The sequence below is a fragment of the Drosophila melanogaster genome, chromosome X (assembly GCF_000001215.4).
Source record: "Drosophila melanogaster chromosome X".
In the NCBI taxonomy this organism is placed as follows: domain Eukaryota; kingdom Metazoa; phylum Arthropoda; class Insecta; order Diptera; family Drosophilidae; genus Drosophila; species Drosophila melanogaster.
In genome coordinates this window covers 7,392,550-7,411,216 of record NC_004354.4, presented here as the reverse complement: position 1 = coordinate 7,411,216, position 18,667 = coordinate 7,392,550, and the positions used below count along the sequence as shown (strand labels likewise).

General features: G+C 41.5%; 3 protein-coding genes and 1 long non-coding RNA gene across 6 annotated transcripts in view; 3 read left to right on the top strand and 1 right to left on the bottom strand.

The window, feature by feature from the left end:
- Window positions 1–3,362: 3,362 nt before the first annotated feature.
- Window positions 3,363–4,009, bottom strand: CG32727 (uncharacterized protein). The gene is made up of 2 exons (NM_167126.2): window positions 3,716–4,009; window positions 3,363–3,656 (listed from the first exon to the last, which is right to left on the bottom strand). The coding sequence occupies exons 1-2, from the start codon at window positions 3,908–3,910 to the stop codon at window positions 3,483–3,485; spliced, it is 369 nt and encodes a 122-aa protein (NP_727185.1). The 5' UTR covers window positions 3,911–4,009; the 3' UTR covers window positions 3,363–3,482.
- Window positions 4,010–5,419: 1,410 nt separating this feature from the next.
- The window catches only part of lncRNA:CR44357 (long non-coding RNA:CR44357), a 239,347-nt gene continuing 226,099 nt past the window's right edge, over window positions 5,420–18,667 (top strand). For all 3 annotated transcript variants that reach the window (NR_123818.1, NR_123819.1, NR_123820.1), the window contains exon 1: window positions 5,420–6,072. This is a non-coding gene — a long non-coding RNA (long non-coding RNA:CR44357). The remainder of the gene's footprint in view (window positions 6,073–18,667) is intronic.
- Window positions 5,420–18,667, top strand: part of CG1677 (uncharacterized protein) — a 124,709-nt gene continuing 111,461 nt past the window's right edge. The window contains exon 1 of the mRNA NM_167124.3: window positions 5,420–6,072. The gene's annotated coding sequence lies outside the window, so the exon portion shown is untranslated. The remainder of the gene's footprint in view (window positions 6,073–18,667) is intronic.
- Window positions 8,043–9,519, top strand: CG15035 (uncharacterized protein). Its single transcript, NM_132168.2, has one exon. It carries the CDS (start codon window positions 8,118–8,120, stop codon window positions 9,240–9,242), a length of 1,125 nt encoding a protein of 374 aa, NP_572396.1. The 5' UTR covers window positions 8,043–8,117; the 3' UTR covers window positions 9,243–9,519.

Genomic DNA, 18,667 nt, shown 5'->3' with positions numbered 1-18,667 from the left:
TGAAAATGAGTTTTTGACTACTATAGAAATATAGACACCATAAATGTGGTAAAAGAGCAATTTCTTCGAGGATTTTTGGGTCAAACCTTTTTACTTTAGGCCCGAGGGCTAAGCCAACTTACCACCAATAACCCACCCACGGTTGTGGTTATCCCCACCAAACCAAAGCAACCTTCTGCCCAAGTAGTTCTTAGAAAAGTAATAAAACAAAAAAAAAAAAAGTGGAAACGCGGCCCTCCTAGGAAAAACTTTTTTATTTGCATTTTGTTTTAAGCAATGGAAGGAGACAGAAAAAAGTGAGACCAACTCTGTTTCTGTTTCGGGTGTTTTTTATCCATTTTTTTTTTCTTTTGCTGGTTGTTTCGTCTTTGTTTTGTAGAAAAATGCACAAGTTTTATGGTAGCATAAAAGTTTTTTGTGGGAAAAACTTTGCACTTGTCTTGCCGAAAGGGTTTTACAATGATGCGCTATATGCGACACGCCCCCGAACTGTCCAAGTGGGCGTGTCGAGCACTTAATATTTCTGGCATATCATTAGGCGAACACAATATCCACGAAAACTGATTCGGGCTGTGTGCTCTATAAACTTTTTTCGCTCTCTTGGGCCAGAATGTGACACTCAGTCAGTCAGTTAAACATCGCGGTTACTTAACCCCAGAAAGCAACTTTCGGCTGACCACTCGGAATGACTAGCATGCATTATCATTAAAATAAATTATTAGAGTCCAGTGTGGCCACAAACTAAAACGCATTTTGCACGTTTTGTGTGCGAGAATTTTTTACACGATTTTTACAACTTTTTTTGCGGTTCCGCTAAGTACACAAAAGCATTCTGTCTACAAAGAGGGGGCAACGGAAGTGGGTATATGGATGTGTATGGGGTGGTAGAAGATAAAAAGTCAAGTTGAATGCGTTTAGAGTTAGGATGTAGCATTTAGTTAACCAGCAAGACGCACACAAGAAATAACTTTGCATACTTTTAGGCAGCAGCAGCTCATGTTAAATACTAATGCAGGAAGGAAATGGTGCCCTTCCACCATCGCTATCAAAAAAGACAATGAAAACGGGGTGGAAAGTGCGCTGAAAGCCACGTAATTTCTCAAGTAACCTAACCACGTAAAGCATAAAATATTTGCCTTTGAGTCGGGGCCCAAAGTATGTCCAAGAAGTTGCCCAGTTGCCGCAAAAACAAGTTGCAAGCCGCTCATTTGAATACCCGACTACGAACTCGGACATGCAAACAACTTTGACCACGCATTTGTTGGAAGCTGTAGATGCAAATGTTAAACAAAATGCTGGCAGGCCGAAACTAATAATACTCTTGAACTATATATATGATGATAACCATACATTCTTGGAGACTTTAGTGCATTATGGATATTAGTTAGTAGTTAGTTACATAGTTACATTGTTTGCCTTATATTTTATAATACCTTTAAAAACGTAATACTTCTAATAGTTTGGAACGCTATTAGCCAGTTTTATTAAGTTAACACTGTTTAGATAGGTGAATCTTGTCTAAAGAATAAATATAGATATTCTCAGATTGATGAAAACAAAATAATAAGTGCGTTAAATACTATTTGTTTTAAGTTTGTTTAAATTTCTCCCGAAAGCAGTGGGACCCTCTGAACAAGCATTATAAATAGGCAAAAGGAGCTGGACGAAGGTGACGATGCCAAGTCAGGGACAGAAGAGCAACATTCTCGGCAGGAGTCAGCCAGTTGACTGGCCACATGCTTCATGCTGCCAGGCACATGCAATTTGTAAGCCAAAGCGCATAATTTACAACAGGGGGAGCCCCGTCTTCAAGATCTTGAGACACAGCTAGAAACTGAAACACATACCCATACTCAAACCGTAAAAACCGTATCCAGTGTCCCGTTTGCCGTCTTGGCCAATGAAGTGCCGGTTGCGGCCAGTTCATCTTGGGTACCCCAACGAGAACCATTCGAAGTTTTGACCCAAGGAGGCAACTAACACCGATTGTGGTTGCCCTCAAGAAAAACAGTGCTTAGGTTGGCAAAAGAGCTATAATTAATAGTCCAGAATAACACAAATATTTGCTTAGTTTACCTAACGACAATATCTGATTTGCATTTCATACTACTTGACTTATTATGTACTTAAAACTAAACGATTTCTGATCGTGTACAGAAGAAAGCTATATTTAATATCAATTTCAAATTGGCAGACTTAAATGCTCGTTATATGAAGATATTTGTTTAAATTTGTTTGCTTACTCCTAAACATTTTCAAAACTATATGGCAATGTAAGTCTCGGAATCGCACTCATTTGCATGCCAGTGAATTGTTACGCTGTCACAGGACTACTTACCAAGAGCTATCTACCGACTTAGTTTTTGAGTTTATTCTTTTTCGGAAGATTCTTCGACCCTCGTGTTTCGGTACAGCGAAAACTCTCGAAAATAAGAGGGCAGGATTCGCGTGGGCTTAAGTATTCTGGCCGAAAGGAGTGGCGAGTCAAGTGGCTACGGTCATAAAAAGACAGTGGAAGTGGTAGTACGAGTAAGCGGTGTCCGCAAGAAAATAACTTGTAGCAAATTAAGTTTGTTAGTAATTAGAACACCACTAAGGACACCTGAGCGCCGGTTGAATTTATACTCGTGCCCGGGCCAAAAGGCAGGACAACACACAACAATTAAACTTGCCGCCTCTAATTCCACCTCCTTTTTCGGTTGCCGACTTGAGTCCTTCGCTCCTTTCTCAGGTAAAGGTAAAGTAACAAAAGTTCCACCAAGTCCAACCCTGCCTTGTCGAAAATTCCTCAACTCGAAAGTTGCCAACTTTGATGTACCAAGAAGACTGGAAAAGGAGATGCATTTTTTAGAGGCGGGGAGAGCAACCGTCAAGTGCATGCCTGGACATTGGCCAGTTGCCCCGTGCGCATTAACCCATTAATAACCAGAAGTCAGAAATGTCAACGTTGTTTACCCCATCAGTGCTCATAAGAAGCAATATTATCTGAATTATACCAGTTTAGTCTACAACAAATGTTGAATTACAAATCCCAATATAGTTATAAATAGATTCGTGGACAATTATTTAGCAGATTACAAGGGGTTAACCGTGCAAAGCCCGCCCTCGCACACTCAACGAGCCATGTGGCCAAGTGGCAAAAGTTTGGCAGCTTAAGGAGCAGTAGAAAGCAGTTCAGTTGACCCAAGTACACAACGCTTCCCAAGCGAACAGGTACTTTGTGGCGTGCGTGGGACAGGAAAAAGGATCGGAAAAGTAGCACGACGAAGCTCGAAGAACAGGACATTAGCAGCAGTCTTTTCATATGTATACACATACCACATACTTAGAAATGTTTACACACTCAGATGAAGCGAATAATACACGTTGCTTAATAATTTAATAACTTGCCATGATGGGAATGATTTACATTTAATTTAGATCAACTGCTCACACTGTGTTGAACTTCACATCCTGCCATCTAGTGCCTAATCTTTCGATTTCTATCTGAACCGATTTCTTCCCTCCAGCAGCCCATTCTTGGGCTTGTGGATTTTTCCCGCCAGATATGGTGAGCCGTTTCGATCCGGATGTTTAGCCAGCATGGCTCGTCGGATCCATGGAGCGTTAGGACTAATACTTAGTATTTTAGATGCTTCACGGTGCGACATCCGTTTCTAAATACATAATTATATTAAGGAAAAGAATTTGTTTGAACAAAACGTACAGCCATTACCTGAAAGCATCCGCTATAAAAGCGTCCTGTTCCTAGATTTCCAAAACATAACCTCAGCTGACCAATCGTCTTGGTGCTGTTGGGCGATCTAAAGATCTGGGCGGCAACGCAGCAGGTAGCCACGCCCACTGCCACAACCGTGCTCACAAGAGGTAGATAGTCACTAAAAGACGGAGAGACTTTACTGGCTTGCATTTTGATTCTGAATAGTTTTCGCCCGAATCGAAAAGAATATTTATGGTATGAAAATTTTAAAAAGAATATTCAATGTATGGAAAATGTTATGCTTGACATTAAATTCTAATGTACATTGATCATTTGTATTCAAGCAAGAATAAACATCAGACAAGAGTCACTAAAACTCATGAACCTATCCCTAACCGTAAAACTTAAATTTGAACGTATCCTTTTCCAAGTAGACCAATCAAAATGGGCTCTTTAAAGTTTTAAAGGGCCAATCAATTTAAGCCTTCTTTAACTTAAAGTGCCTATAACACAGACAAAAGGCTGAAGCCTGGCCGCACTTTCACTTTATTAACACCAAATTAATTTTGTCTCGAAACAAACACCCAAGTATATGTACACAAATACGTATAGTTTATATATATTTATGTATATGTTGAATTCAAAAACCCCCAAACTAAAGTTACACACATGAATACATTTCGTGCACAGTTGAGTGCAGCGATTGAATTTTAAACAAGAACGAGAAATGCCGGCAATCAAGTCAAGTCAAGTCAAGAAGGAAAATGAACTTGGAAAGGAAACTCCAAGGCGACGGGTGCTATAATCAATATGCAGCAGTCAATAAGAAGGAGCAACAATTACACAGGACCTGGGGAATAGATGGGAATTAAGGCTGGGGGGGGTGAGGGTGGTATGGGCTTGGATGGGGTGATGGCTCGGGCTTGCCCCATAGTTTTGCAATGTGCCTCGGTTAAATGATGTGTAATCGTCTTATGTGCACTCGAATGCCTTTTGGCTTCTAATATGGCTGGGCATCAAGCAAGGACCCAGGACTACAGGACTTCAACATACATACACACACACAAGCTCACACAGGACAGCAGGACAGCTGAGGACAAAGGCTGGACCCAAGGACCCAAGATCCCCACACGCCCACACACACAAAAGAAAACTTTGCCATAGGCTGACCTCAAAATGCACAACGACACAAACTTTAATTTACAATCAATTCAGGCGTGAATAATAAACCACAAGAAACCAAACAGAGAGTTTTCCCCGAGACGAAGTGAAAGTGTTGCCGTTGTTGCCCTTTGTCCTCTCGAAAATTTAGTTACAACACACAACACCAAAAGTTTGCCAAGTTTTCGAGGCAAACAAACAAAACTCTGGAGTAGCAACTCGTACCCCCATTGAATTTACCCAAAAACCGCAACACTTCCGGATTTCGAGCATCTACTCCTTGGATAGGAAATTCCGCCCAAGTGGTCCTCCTCGGCCATCAATATTGTTTTCCTATTAAATTGATCATTGGTCAGTCAACAATTGCGGCGAGCTCCATTGTCCACTTGACCATCACACAATTGTCTGGCATTTTCAAAGCACTGACGAAAATTCGGGAACATTTATTTAATTTGTTTGTTGAGTAGTGTTAGGAAGAGAGAATTCCGAAGATCGAGCGAACTTTTACCGTTTTCCTTGCGTGAGATGTGGCGCTCTCTCATTTTCTCTGTTTGAACCTCTTTCAGTTTTCATTCTCGCGAGCGTAAGTAAAGTGCGCAGTTGTATGACAAAAACGGAAATAATAGAAATTCTTCAGGTTTACAGCTCTAAAATTATTTAAAACGCAATAAACATTAAGATTAAATGTGATCGCACAACTGAGTGGTGAATTCGGTAACAAATTTTAAGTTTAAATGGTAGATTTCGCATATTTCTCGTGAGTGACGCCACTTTTCACATGGCAGCACACTTTGCAATGCAGGAACCGTTACTTTTCTTTTGTGCGCGTGCTTCGTAAGTGCGCACTTGTTCGATCTCTGTGTATTTGTTGTTTTAACATAACCTTACCTAACAGAACGGTTAAAAGATAAATTGTAAATTTGTATACACATGCATATGAAACTCCTCGTGTTTTCGGCTTTAAAATTGTTTAAAACGCAATAAAGATTTATATTAAATGTGATCGCACAAGTGCGTGGTGAATTCGGTATCGAATTTTAAGTTTAAATGGTAGATTTCGCATATTTTTCGTGAGTGACGCTTCTTTTCACATGGCAGCAAACTTTGCAATGCAGGAACCGTTACTTTTCTTTTGTGCGCGTGTTTCGTAAGTGCGCGTGTTTCGATCTCCGTGGATTTGTTGTCTTAACCTAATCTATCTTAACCTAACGGTAAGTTAACTCCAAATTGTATTTACATATTTACATATATACGCGAAATGTTGCATTTTTAAATTGGGAATTTCACAGAATATTAATCATAAATAAATATAAACTATTAATGTGTATACACAAGTATATGTCTATAAGTAGGGAGCGTTTACTTTTTTATTCTGTAACCCAGAAAGTCTAGTTGCACAGGAAATACAGAAATGCAGATCCAAAAATCCTTTTGTGTCAGATATTTGTGGCAAACCGGCAATGACAATCAATTGCGGACGAATCGAGAATGTGGGGTCTTCAAGTGGGTAAACAAAAACAGTTGCCTACTTACCGGCATCAGGACACCAGACATCAGGATATCAGGACATCGAGTGGAGCAGTCAATCAGTCAGTTCCTGGTTCGCTGATCTGTGAGCCTGTGATTTCTATGAGTCCTGTGTGTCCTCAGGGTCCTGAGAGTTGCTCTACGAGTATTTGCCTCAACACCCACTGCAAATTAAATTCATTAGTCAACTTCCGGCTGGGAAATCTGGTATATGGGAAAACGAGAGTGAGAATAGTATGTGTTGCCATCTGCTGGCTGCTGTCAATTCAGACGGATTTGAAGTCAACTCAATTTGAAATCAATAGTGTGTGAATAATCCTTTCACACCGACACATCGACGCACATGGTTGGTGTGCATCTAATATTCCCATTCTCCAAGCCCCAGTGGAAAAGCCACGTTTTCGGGGACTGGGAGTAAAATGCATCTGGTGCTAGGATTGTCTAGTCTGGATGGTTGGATAAATGGCTGGATGGATGGCTGACTAACTGACTAACTGGATGCTGGGCACTTGAAAACGTTTTTGCATTGATTGCACTTCATATCAGCCATCCAATCCAGTCAGTGATTCGTGCACTCATTCATTCATTCACTCGTTCAAGCAGGCCGTTTATTCATGCCACTCGCATATGTTGCATCGCCATTTTTTGGGTTGGAGCAATCTCAAACCCAAACTGAAACCGAAAACACGAACCCAAGTAGACATGGCAACAAAAAAGGCAAGCCATTAAGCGATGACGACGATGAATGTATTTAAGCAATTCAATGGTATTTCAAAAACAGCACACAGTACAAAAAAAAAAAAAAAATACAAAAAAATATTATAAAAAATTTTTAAATTAAATAATTAATTTTAATTAGATAAGTATTGTAACAGCATGAAAAGTGGATGAACTTCTTTATGATGTTATGTCAATATTGTACCCATATAATATTTTACATAGAACAACTACTTCCAAAAAATCATAGAAGGCGATTAAGAAATTAAAAAATGTAATTGTATTAAACCTTTTTTTTTTTGAGTGCAGCGCCACCTGCACCACCCACAGCTGCAGCACTTCATCCCAGTCGAGTGGCAAGCAATGAGCTATGCATGCAATTCAAGTGCCACATCTGCAAGTGCAGCTGGAAATGCAACTGCAATTGCAGTGACTGCCTTCCGATTCCCAGACAACAACCAAAAAAGTGCACAGTCCACGGGGAAGCCCCAAAAATTTCGGTTGGTTTGATGGGGCTTGCAGATCCGAGGGGCATTCCAGCTTCCATTCCCATGTGGCACCACTTGGTATCTGTTTGTGTCCGTAATTGTGCATAATTGAGTTGAGCCCTCCATTTTCAGAGGTATCTTTGTGGCACGGGCAAATGGTATGGAGGAATAAAGGCGGGTGGGCAATGTGCTTTATATCTATGTTCCAAAACGATTATAGGCAGTTTAAATTCACTGAAATATTTAAATAGGTGAGATTCGATTGGAAAAGCAAAATAGTTCGATATTAAGAAGAAATACTTAGCAAAATAAAGGTTTATATAACAATACACTTTATGTTAGGTGGAATTTTATTTTTAACAACTGATGGATGATAGATGGCGTTGATTTAGTCGAAATATATGTCAAATAGATGTGACACCCCTTCGATTTAGTTTTCGTCTGACATTCGTTTGAATAGCACACAATCGCGTAGATTTCGTATAACATATACACATAGTTTTGTATAAAGGAAAGCGCAGGCTATGGATGTCGAAACAAGTCTGGATATCGAAGAAATGCGCCGAAGGATTCAGCAAGGCATCAACAGATGCTGTGAACAACTGCTTGAAATAGCCATGATTTTAACCCATAAAGGTGGTCAGGTTTTAAACCGTTTGAAGGGAGCATCATTCCCGGAGCTCGCCCAAAATAGTGAAAATATCGGTAATGGTTCAATGTCCGAAAATCAGAATCAAAGGCTCGATCCCATGACAAGTGCACAATATACTACTTTAGGATTTGGAAACTTTGATGGCGAGGGGGACTACTTGCGGCAGAAGAATAAAATCAACATTCAACTTCCGCGTCTTGTGAGCGTGACTTGCGGCTTTGCCAAGGATCACATAAGATATCCGGAATATAATCGTGGAAAGTTTGGTGAGGATGCCTGGTTCATGTCCTCCAGTCCACAGGCGTGCATAATGGGCGTGGCCGATGGAGTGGGCGGTTGGCGAAATTATGGCGTTGATCCCGGAAAATTCAGTATGACCCTAATGCGATCCTGTGAACGAATGTCACATGCACCCGATTTTAAGCCGAACAGACCGGAAATACTACTGGAACGAGCCTATTTTGATCTCCTAGACCAAAAGTGTCCCATTGTTGGCAGCTGTACGGCGTGTATTTTAGCTCTTAAACGAGATGATAGCACCTTATATGCAGCAAATATCGGAGACAGTGGTTTTTTGGTGGTGCGATCTGGTAAAGTGGTTTGCCGGTCCCAGGAGCAGCAGCATCAATTTAACACGCCCTATCAATTGGCATCGCCGCCTCCGGGTTATGACTTCGATGCAGTATCGGATGGGCCCGAATCAGCGGATACCATTCAATTCCCGATGCAACTGGGCGACGTCATTCTGCTGGCCACCGATGGGGTCTACGATAATGTACCTGAAAGCTTTCTCGTGGAGGTCCTTACGGAAATGTCTGGCATATCGAATCCCGTACGGCTTCAAATGGCCGCCAATACGGTGGCTTTAATGGCCCGCACGTTGAGCTTCAGTCCGAAACACGATTCTCCATTTAGTCAGAATGCCCGGAAACACGACATCGATGCATGGGGTGGAAAACCGGATGACATTACGGTCCTATTGGCCAGTGTCGTCTAGAATAGATCGGATATCCAAGGCTATATACAATCATTGAACAGCCACTTCGTAGCAAATTTTACTGACAAAAAAGAATTGTTCCAAAAAACTTTTCAATCACTTATCACTTAACACAATCACTTATAGTAGATATTCAATCATTTAAGACTCTTTTCTTTTCAACTCTGCCATCACAAACCAATTTGTTTTGTACCTCTTTTTGTTTCAAGTTCGGCCTACAACTATGCCAGTTATCGAACAAAATTTTTAAAGTGTAATAAAATTTTTGTTTTACCATATGGTACTGATATTGTTATTATTAAGTTGCTTGCTCTGTTTGTTATGTTCTCTCCAAAACAAAGTGGTCAATAAACCATGAATAAGTTGAGAAACAAAATCTGTGCAGAATGTCAAGTAAGTGTCGTGGCCCTAATAAACTTAATCAAATTTTTACCATCTTCGTGCACTGCTTGCACCGATGTCCTTTTTCTTTCTTTTTTGGTCCTGCCAATGTGTGACGTGACATACGATATTTGAGTTTGGAGTTTTGTGGCTTTTAACATCATTTTTTTTTAGCTCTTAACCCCGCTTTTGTGTCTGCCATCTATGAGGTGTTAATGCTTTGTAAAGTTTGTAGAAAAAAAAAAACAACCAACTCAAAAGCAGGAGCCAAAGAATTCCGAGCGAGAGTTTGGGGATGGGACACAAAAACCTTGCCATCAAACAATAAAAAAAAAAACCAGCAAAAAATAAAAGAGAAAAGAAATTCCAAACCACAAAGCATTTTTATGAGTCTCGTAGTGTGTGTGAGTAATTCTGTCTCTCACATTTCTTTAACTCTGTCTCTCTCTTTTGGACTCACGACTGCATTTTTTTTTATTTTAAGTGGTCTTTTACTTAGTAGGGCCACAACATCGGATTTTCTTTGAGAAAAAACTTAGCACCAAGGTGAAAGAGTGGCGAAGAAGAATTGGAAATTATTCGAAGTTTGTTCTTCTAATCGGTTGATGGACGGTGGCATTTACTTCTCAGGAAATCAAAACTAATAGAAATTTCTAGTCCATCAGTTACAATCGCTACAAATATCTTGAAAACTGTGGTGTGTAGTATTTTAGTATTATTTGGGTTCGTTCAAACTTTTGCAACCCCAAAACAAATGAAAAGTTTCATCCTCAAAGCCCAAGTTCTATTAAGGGGTCAAAGGAGATGGAGTTGAAATAGTTTTATTTCAATTAACAAGAGAAATTCGATGAGTTTATTTGTTGTGCGTGCTGTGGAAATGTGGAAAAGTCGCTCGGCGTTTTATGCGACACAAGATAAGAGCGATGGCGACGGCCAAGAATTTAATGCCCGTTTCGGTCGAGTGTGTGTGCGATAATGTTGACAGATAATAAACTGAGAAAATTACAAAATTACAATCAAACATGGTAAAGGGATGGGAGAGGTGGAGGGACGGAAAAGCGTAACCCATATGAGAGGGACATTTGCAAAAATGTTTTACAGAGAAGGGGTTTTTATAGAGGGGTTCATTTAGAGGACTTTATAGACTGGGGGTCCAAGGGGGCGTTCAAATGGCACAGAGCGCCCTAGAAGAATAATGCTGCTAATGGCGGACCATTGTCGAGCGGAAATGCCGGTTGGTACTCAGTCCTCGGTTTTAACGGCCACAGTATTTCGCACCCGTTCTACGACGAACGTGAATTTGCCGCCACAAAACTATTCAATTGAAAGTTATTTACGTTTATTGTTTTATACCAGCTCTTTGTATGGCATGTAAAGGATAGCCAGGAAATGTCCCTTTAATTAATAAAAGGTTTTATCAATTGGATAAAATTTTAAGTATGGCAAAAACTAATTACAAAATATCCTTTATCCTTAGTCTACGAATTTTTTTTGTAGATCTTTAACATATTTGCCCTTGTGCACCGTTAAGCAAACGTTTCTTTATTGCTGGACAATTAGTCGGCGATTTGATTTATGGCGAAATGCCATTAAGTGCTCTGCCAAGGCCATCGATTCGTCGTGCCTTCATCTTCATATCCATTCTCATTGCCAGATCCCCTTCCACAAAAAAAAAAAATATTCCAGACTCGTAGGCCAAATCTATACTTCCGTTGTTAATCATTGGCATCACTTAATGGCCCCTTCCGACTTCCTTTCGAGGAATGCAATCAGCTAGACAAGCGCATGGATCCAGTTCCATTTTCATTTCCATTTCTATTTCTTTTTCCACTCCCAACTCACCGCTCGGCGAGTGCTTTTCCCTTTTTCGGGGAACAGTGAACACGCCCTTCAATTACAAATCACGGGATATTCACGGGATATACGCAGGAATCGCCTGCCCAGATAATCTGCTAAAGGACTTCCGACCGGTGCGTGGAAAAGCAAAGAAACGGGGAAAAATCTAGATACATATATATTATGCGAAGCAACTGGCACGGGACTCTGTAACTGAAATCGCAATGATATACGGCCGTGAAATCGAATCGTAACCGGATGAGGGGGGGCCACTGCACAAAAGGCTTTAAGTTTCACTTCCAGGATTCCCGATCCTTGGTCCGCTCGACAAAATCAACAGACTATGGCCACGGACCGCCAGACTCGAAGGCTTCGCAGTTGGCATCGCCTTTGTGCATTCGATGCACCGTGAAAAAAACAAATTGGAACTGCACTTCAGTATTAGACCATACAAATGGTTATATACTAAATATGTTGACATTTTACTTCCAGATATTTTAAGAATTCCTTTTATGGTGTTTTTTTATTGTTCATTTTGAGGAATTTTCGACCAGTGCTTGAATTTCTTGGCCGACGTACCCAGAATGAATTTATTGCTCCTTGAGGCCGTGTAGCGTGTCCGAAGGACTCAGCGGGTTGCATGTTCCCCGCTCACTCGTTTCTTCTCTTGAAAAGTCCTGCGAACAGAGAGTTCGTCGTTCGTCGTCCTGTGGCCATTTTAGGCGTTGGCATTGCGTTTTCGGCGGCCGTGTTGAAATTGACAGCAAAATAATTGCTTGCTTATTTATGAGACGCAACTTTGGCCAGACAGAAGGCAACTTTGAAAGCGTTTGTCTTAGCAGAGGTACAAAACGCAACAGGACTTGTGGTGTGGTGTAGTGCGATTGTGATTGTGATGTGTGCCCCATCCATTAGGCCTCTTCATCTGCCTGTGATTCTTATCCAAATAGTTATTCAAGAAATTCAAATTGTGGTAATTAAAAATGGTCACACACATGCTGGCCGGAGCACTTGACATATGGGTAGCCATAGCCATAGCCATAGCCAGAAACAGAATCAGAATCCTCATCCAAATCAGGAGCAGAAAACAGGACTAGAAAACCGGTGACGTGGCCTGGGCAAAAACGGAGCTCTTTGGCTTCGCCTGCGGCTGGCTGTTATTATTTTTGTCACTGACAAAGCAAATCACCAGAAACCAACAAAGGGTCTCTGGTCCACCTCCTTTGGCAGCCCCGCAATCCCCAATCTCTGACCACCGAAACTGAGCATCACCCTCATCCCTTGGCACGCAAAACCGGAGGCGTAACAAACGATGCCGCAGAAAAACCTCATAGGCCCGGGCTCAGTTTCAGGCCCCTAAAACTCCTAGCACCCCTGTGAATGCACTTGGCAAAAAATATGGCTTAACTAGAGTCAATTCAGACATAGTTATAATATATTGCACCGATTATATTTGCACATATTAAATGTTATATATTTTTGAAAATCAGCATTTAAATTCATTTACATTTAATAGAAAACGAATGATCCATATGAATGTTTCTCGCCGAGTGCATCCTTCAGGGTCTGCCAACTGCGGGCAATTTTCCTGTTGAATTATGAGGATATTTGTTTCGTCATGAAAGATTGGCCCCGCTACCGGTACCAGTTTCCATTTCCTCTCACTCTAATCCTTTGGCCAACCAACGGGGCCAACTGTACATTTCTTTCCCCGGCTTTCATCTTCTTCGGATGGGAGGAGGGGTGAGAGGGGGCTTTCCACGTATCCACCTAAATGGGGGGATGGAGAAAGGGTGTTTTCAATTTGCATTGCCTGGTGGACCCAAGCCTGGCGACAAAAACAGAGCTGGAGGAGAATCGTCAACTTTGCCTTCGTCGTGAGCTTACCAAATGCACTGCAAGTGAAATGCACTCGACTGACTTTTGGGGTCGGTTGGGTTCGTGAACCATAACCCCAGCGGTAGAAGGGGTTATTCCGAGGGCTTTTCCAAGGGGTTGAGTAAGGGGCTTCAAGCACACATGTAACACATGAGTCTTAGGCAGCACCCATGGCCTGGACGATTGCATCTACAATTCATAGAAATTTCAAACGATGCGTAAACGAAAACGGAAAATGCAACCCGGCAACGTCTGAGGAGGATGATTGTCCCTAGGAAAAATCCCAAAGGGGGAGGCTTCCAGGAGGAAAAGTAGCAGTACACCAGTAGTATTTGGGGAGTGGTGGTGCAAAAACCAAGAGAAGGACTACGGCTCCGACTGGGCATCCACTGCAGCCAGTAGTTGAAAGTAAACGAATTGTGGCCATGGCCAAAAATTGCGTTTACTGTTGCGTTTCTAAAATGCATGTGAAAAGACGGGGGCAAGTGTGGGTCAAGAGTGGGGTTAAGGTGGCGGAGAAGCAGGCATCCAAAATCCGACTTTGGTTGATGATGAGTGTCGTTATCGTTTTGCGGAGTTTTGTTTTGTGTTGACCCTTAACCCACCCACTCAGCAGACTCCGCCTTAACCCCCCACAGCCCCTAGGATATTCTAACTGCAAGTTGAATTTGCATTTCGATATGTGGCACTGGTCCAGCCAACAGTAGCAGTACCAGTTAGCTATACAGCTATACTTCAGCCCACAAAACAATCAAGAAAAGCAATTGGTGCACTCCGTTTTCGTTAGGGGGCTAGAACTGGGTTGAGTTAGGGGCCAAGGGTTAAGAGCGGACCTGAACAGAGCCGGAAATGCGTCGTCAGTCGGACGATGATGTAGCTGCACGGATTGATTTACGTTCGAAAAGATTTCTCAACTGTGCAAAACTCAACTTGGGCGCCACTTACCCCGTTGGTTTTTCTATATGTTTTCTAGGGCTTTCTAGTTTTTCGTCCCCCCCCCCTCCTAAAAGCGACGACTGAGATTTATCAAAAGGTAATTTATATATGTGGGTGTGTAATTTATATATGCAACTAGCCGGCAAGGCTCCGAAATCCAAAATCCAAGCTGTTTGCCCTGCTGTCTGTTTGGCTTTCGGGTGCACTCACATTCTCACATCTTTTCGGACCCTTTGCATTGCATTTTGCATTTTATGTACGCAACATTTTTAAGAGTATTTCGTTGAGAATAAATCGCCTGCCCAAGCATGACATATGACCGAAAAGCTTTGAGTTAAAAGTGCTGAAGAAATGGAAGTGCAGGCAGGAAGAATACTTTCATATGGGCATCTCTGAGCAATATCCTTTCGTACTGTGCACTATCCGTTGTTCAAGCAAAAAGGACAAAAGGATTGAATATCAATTAAAGCTATCGAAGGAAAAGATTTTCAGCCGAAAAGTAATATTGCACATTGAATTGATACTCGTTTCACCCGTTTTTATTCTCTTGCACCGCACCCTAAACCTTAAGAGCAAATGCATAAATTCAATTTGCCGAAAGCAAAAAAATTGCATAATTTACCGCTGACACTCCCTGAAATTCCCCAAAGGACAATGCCGCATATCTATGTGCATTTCGATGGTGGTCAGTGGAATGGGGATATTGTATAAAAAATTGCAAATCGAATTGGTAGCCAAACGAGAAGGGTGGCATAAAAAAATGTCGAACGGGAATGGGAACTACATACCGAAATGTCAAGAGCACTCCGACGACAGTTACACGCCTAAGCCCTCGACAGGACCAAAAACGCAAGGACCAAGGTCCGAGGACCCTGCCGATGGTATAAACATTGTTGACATTTGCCAAACCTACTTTAATCACTTTTTAACCCCATTTGATACAGTGTCAACATGCATGGGGCGGCGGCTCATAAAATGGACAAACCCCCCTCGCCACTCTGCCACCCCCTCCCCCCCCCCCAAAACAAAAAAAAAATATCCTTGCGATTTTCGCGACGTGGGGAAATATCGCAGCCAGAATGGCGAAAAAATGCCAATGACAAACGCAGAAAGAAAGCAAAACCTACTAAAGCAAACAGCAATGGGTTAAAAAAAAAAAAAGTGTGTCCACCAAAAGGGAATTAACCCATCAATGTTCCCGGGTCCAAAGAGACCAAATTATAAAAATATCTATAAAATAATATTATTTTTATTGGTTTCAATGTCGATATATAAAAATATGTTTTTTAATTATTTTGTTTCGTTATTAAAACGTTTTTAAAATATTTAAATCTATTTTTTTATATTCTACTGCTTAAAGTTTAAAAACGAATACTAAATATATTGGCTAAATGACAAAATACAAACTATTGAAAATGGGTGAACTCAATACAGTATACGGTCATCGAGGCAAACATTATTTTCGGCGATTTTTAATGGGTTAAGCCCTGTCCGAGCGGCGTTAAAGGGCAGCTCTGATGGCCATGCCATGACCCGTTGGCCCAGCTGCCAAAGCAATTGATTTACTGCACTTTGTTTGCCAAAAATTAATTGAGTTGATGACAAGTGCAATTGATTTATGCGGGACTCAAATGAGTGCGGACACAAATGGATAGATGGATGGATGGATGGGACAGACACATAAAAGAGTCCGCAAAGGGCCAAAAAGGGGGGTTAACTCGGCAATAGATGGGGTTAATGTAATGGGTTTCCATTGCCAGTTGCAACACATGCGGGTCCTTCCTTTTTGGATTGCCACTATCCTATCCAACACTTCCGATAGCCCACTGAGGATATATATTACCCACATTCACGGACAGGTGTTGGCTGCCAGAAATTCAGAAGCGAAAAAAGAAATGGCGAACCAACTCTTGCAAAGATTTTCCGAAACAAAATAAAAAATAAAAAATAAAAAAAAAAAACAAAACATAAAACCAACCTCCCCACCTGATCCTGGATTTTGGTTCGTGTTTTGTCACGGAAGCGTGCCGTGCACACATGTCCTCGAAAAACCCCGGCAAAACCGGGGACCGGGTTTTAGGCCGAAAAATTCGTTTGGAAATGGTGGAAAATTGGCAAAACGTCGAGGTTTGGGAAAGACGCAACGGAAATAAGCGCCAAGCGGATGCCAACAAACGAAGCAAATGATTCATTTCCGATGATGCGACAGCGACCTGCGTCCTGCGTCCTTGCCGGGCGGATCTGCCCCGCCAACCGCCGTCCACCGCCCCCTGAACTTGGCCTGTCGTCTGTCCAACAAAAATTTGCATGAAATGTGAAATCAAACGGCTCGCGACTCGCTACAAACAAAATGAAACAGTAACAGTGGGCAAACAGCAAAGCGGACACCGCGGGAAAATTAAATGAATGGGTGCTGGAAATATTTTTCAATTCAAATATTTTATCACATCATTGTGTAACAAATAATCATTTAATAGTGCCACAGCTCGATGCTCGATCAAGCACGATGATATTATGCTCGAATTTTATTCACATGCTACATTTTATTTCTCAGTGCTAACAAAGGGGGCGTGGCTGGTGGGCTTGGGGGACAGTGGCTCACTACCAGGCGTCGCTGGTGTCACGTTCTCATTCACGTGCAGGTTGACGGACGCCCGTTGCCATATTTTATGGGTCCCCCGTCTGGATCCGTATCCAAATCCGAATCTGAATCTGAATCCGATTCCCATTCCCCTGCCGGCAAAAGTTCAACGCCGCTGTGTGTGTTATTGATATGCTAACGGTAAATGCGGCCCATAAAATTGTTGGTGGAGGGGGTTGCTGGGCAGCTTTCAGGGGGTTTCCATAGGACAACCTCTGCATTTGACGGCTGTGCGGAAGTGGTTAAAACCAAAAGGGGCGGCAGTGACCAGAAAGGAGGCGGCAACATATGTCGCGGGCGACGTGTGAAATTTTTAGCCAAAAATATTCGCACTCCACACATACTGGCCATTTATTAAAAGGGCAACCAAAAACGACAGGCAAAACAGCAGCATTCAGCAAGGACGACATATTGGAAATCAAAATGTTGACAAGCAGCAGGGACAACACTTTTCAATTAAACCGATGACACAACAAAACGCCCAAGTTGGAAAATTGGTATGGATTTTCGAATGGTAGATTGCAACAGTAAAAAAGGGTGCAATATCTACTTTTTACACAATTTTCGTTATATTGTTTGGTTTTTAGGTTGTCATTCCGTCAAAATAAGGCGCAAACCAAAAAGATATATAGTTTTGTCAAGCTTACAACCTCAGCAAACAATGCCTATCACTTTTGAGGTGATCTTGAAAAAAAATTTTTTTTTCCAAATTTCGGTTTTTTATAACAAATTTTTTTTTCGAAAAATGGCCAAATTTTAATATTTTTAGCTGTGAATGCCATTTGATAGGAAATTGAGATACGAATTTAAGAAGGCATCGCTTTTCAAATTTAAGCAACTATTACAAGAGTTGTGGGTAAAATTCTGACATTTTTATCACTAAAAATCATAACCCATGTTTATGCTTTTGCCAAAATGATGGGACTTTAAATTGTTGTTTTAGTTGTAACTTTGCTAGATTTAGACACATAGGAATAAGTGTGCTGGAAACTAACAATTTAACGATTCATATCACCTTTTGAATCATTTGTTAAAAATATTTTCACCTTATTTATAAGGGGTTAAAATCATGTCTACTTGGTGACTTTAGTATCAAACTTTCTGCTAATTGTTTCCAAATTATCAATTCAAATCACGTTATTCTTCTTCTTATTCACCGCCCTGCAAAGTGAGGAAAAAAAATTATCATGCAGCACGCTTAAATGGCTTTTCAATTAGATTATGTCATTCAAGTGCCAGCGACGACGGCTTTTCCCCACCTTACCGCCACCCTGGCCACATTAAACGTATCAATTTCCGTTAAAGAATTTTCTCCGAAAATAACAAGGAGAAAAAACAAGGGAAACCCTCCCGAAAACAACGGCAAACAACTTGAGTTCATTAATTTTGTGCGAGGCGCAACAATTAGCACGAAACCGAATCGAGGGGTTGGTGGCTTGGGCGTTGGGTGTTTTTTCGGGGAGCATCACCCAAAACGAATAAAAAAAAAAATACAATATTCAACAATATGCTTGCCCAATCTTTAACTTCCCCCCTTGTACCGCAAAACGTGACGCTGCTAATTAAGTTGACGCATTTGCCGCCTCGCTGGCTCAGCTTTTCCCACTTTCCCGCTTTTCCTGTTTTGTGCCTCGCGGACTTTTTTGTCTAGTGGGTGGCGTTATTTTCCCCGCTTTTCCGAGAGGGCGGCACCGCCTTGTGGTGAGCTTAAGAAATTTGCATGGTTGATTTGGTGTTCAACTCGAGAAAATGG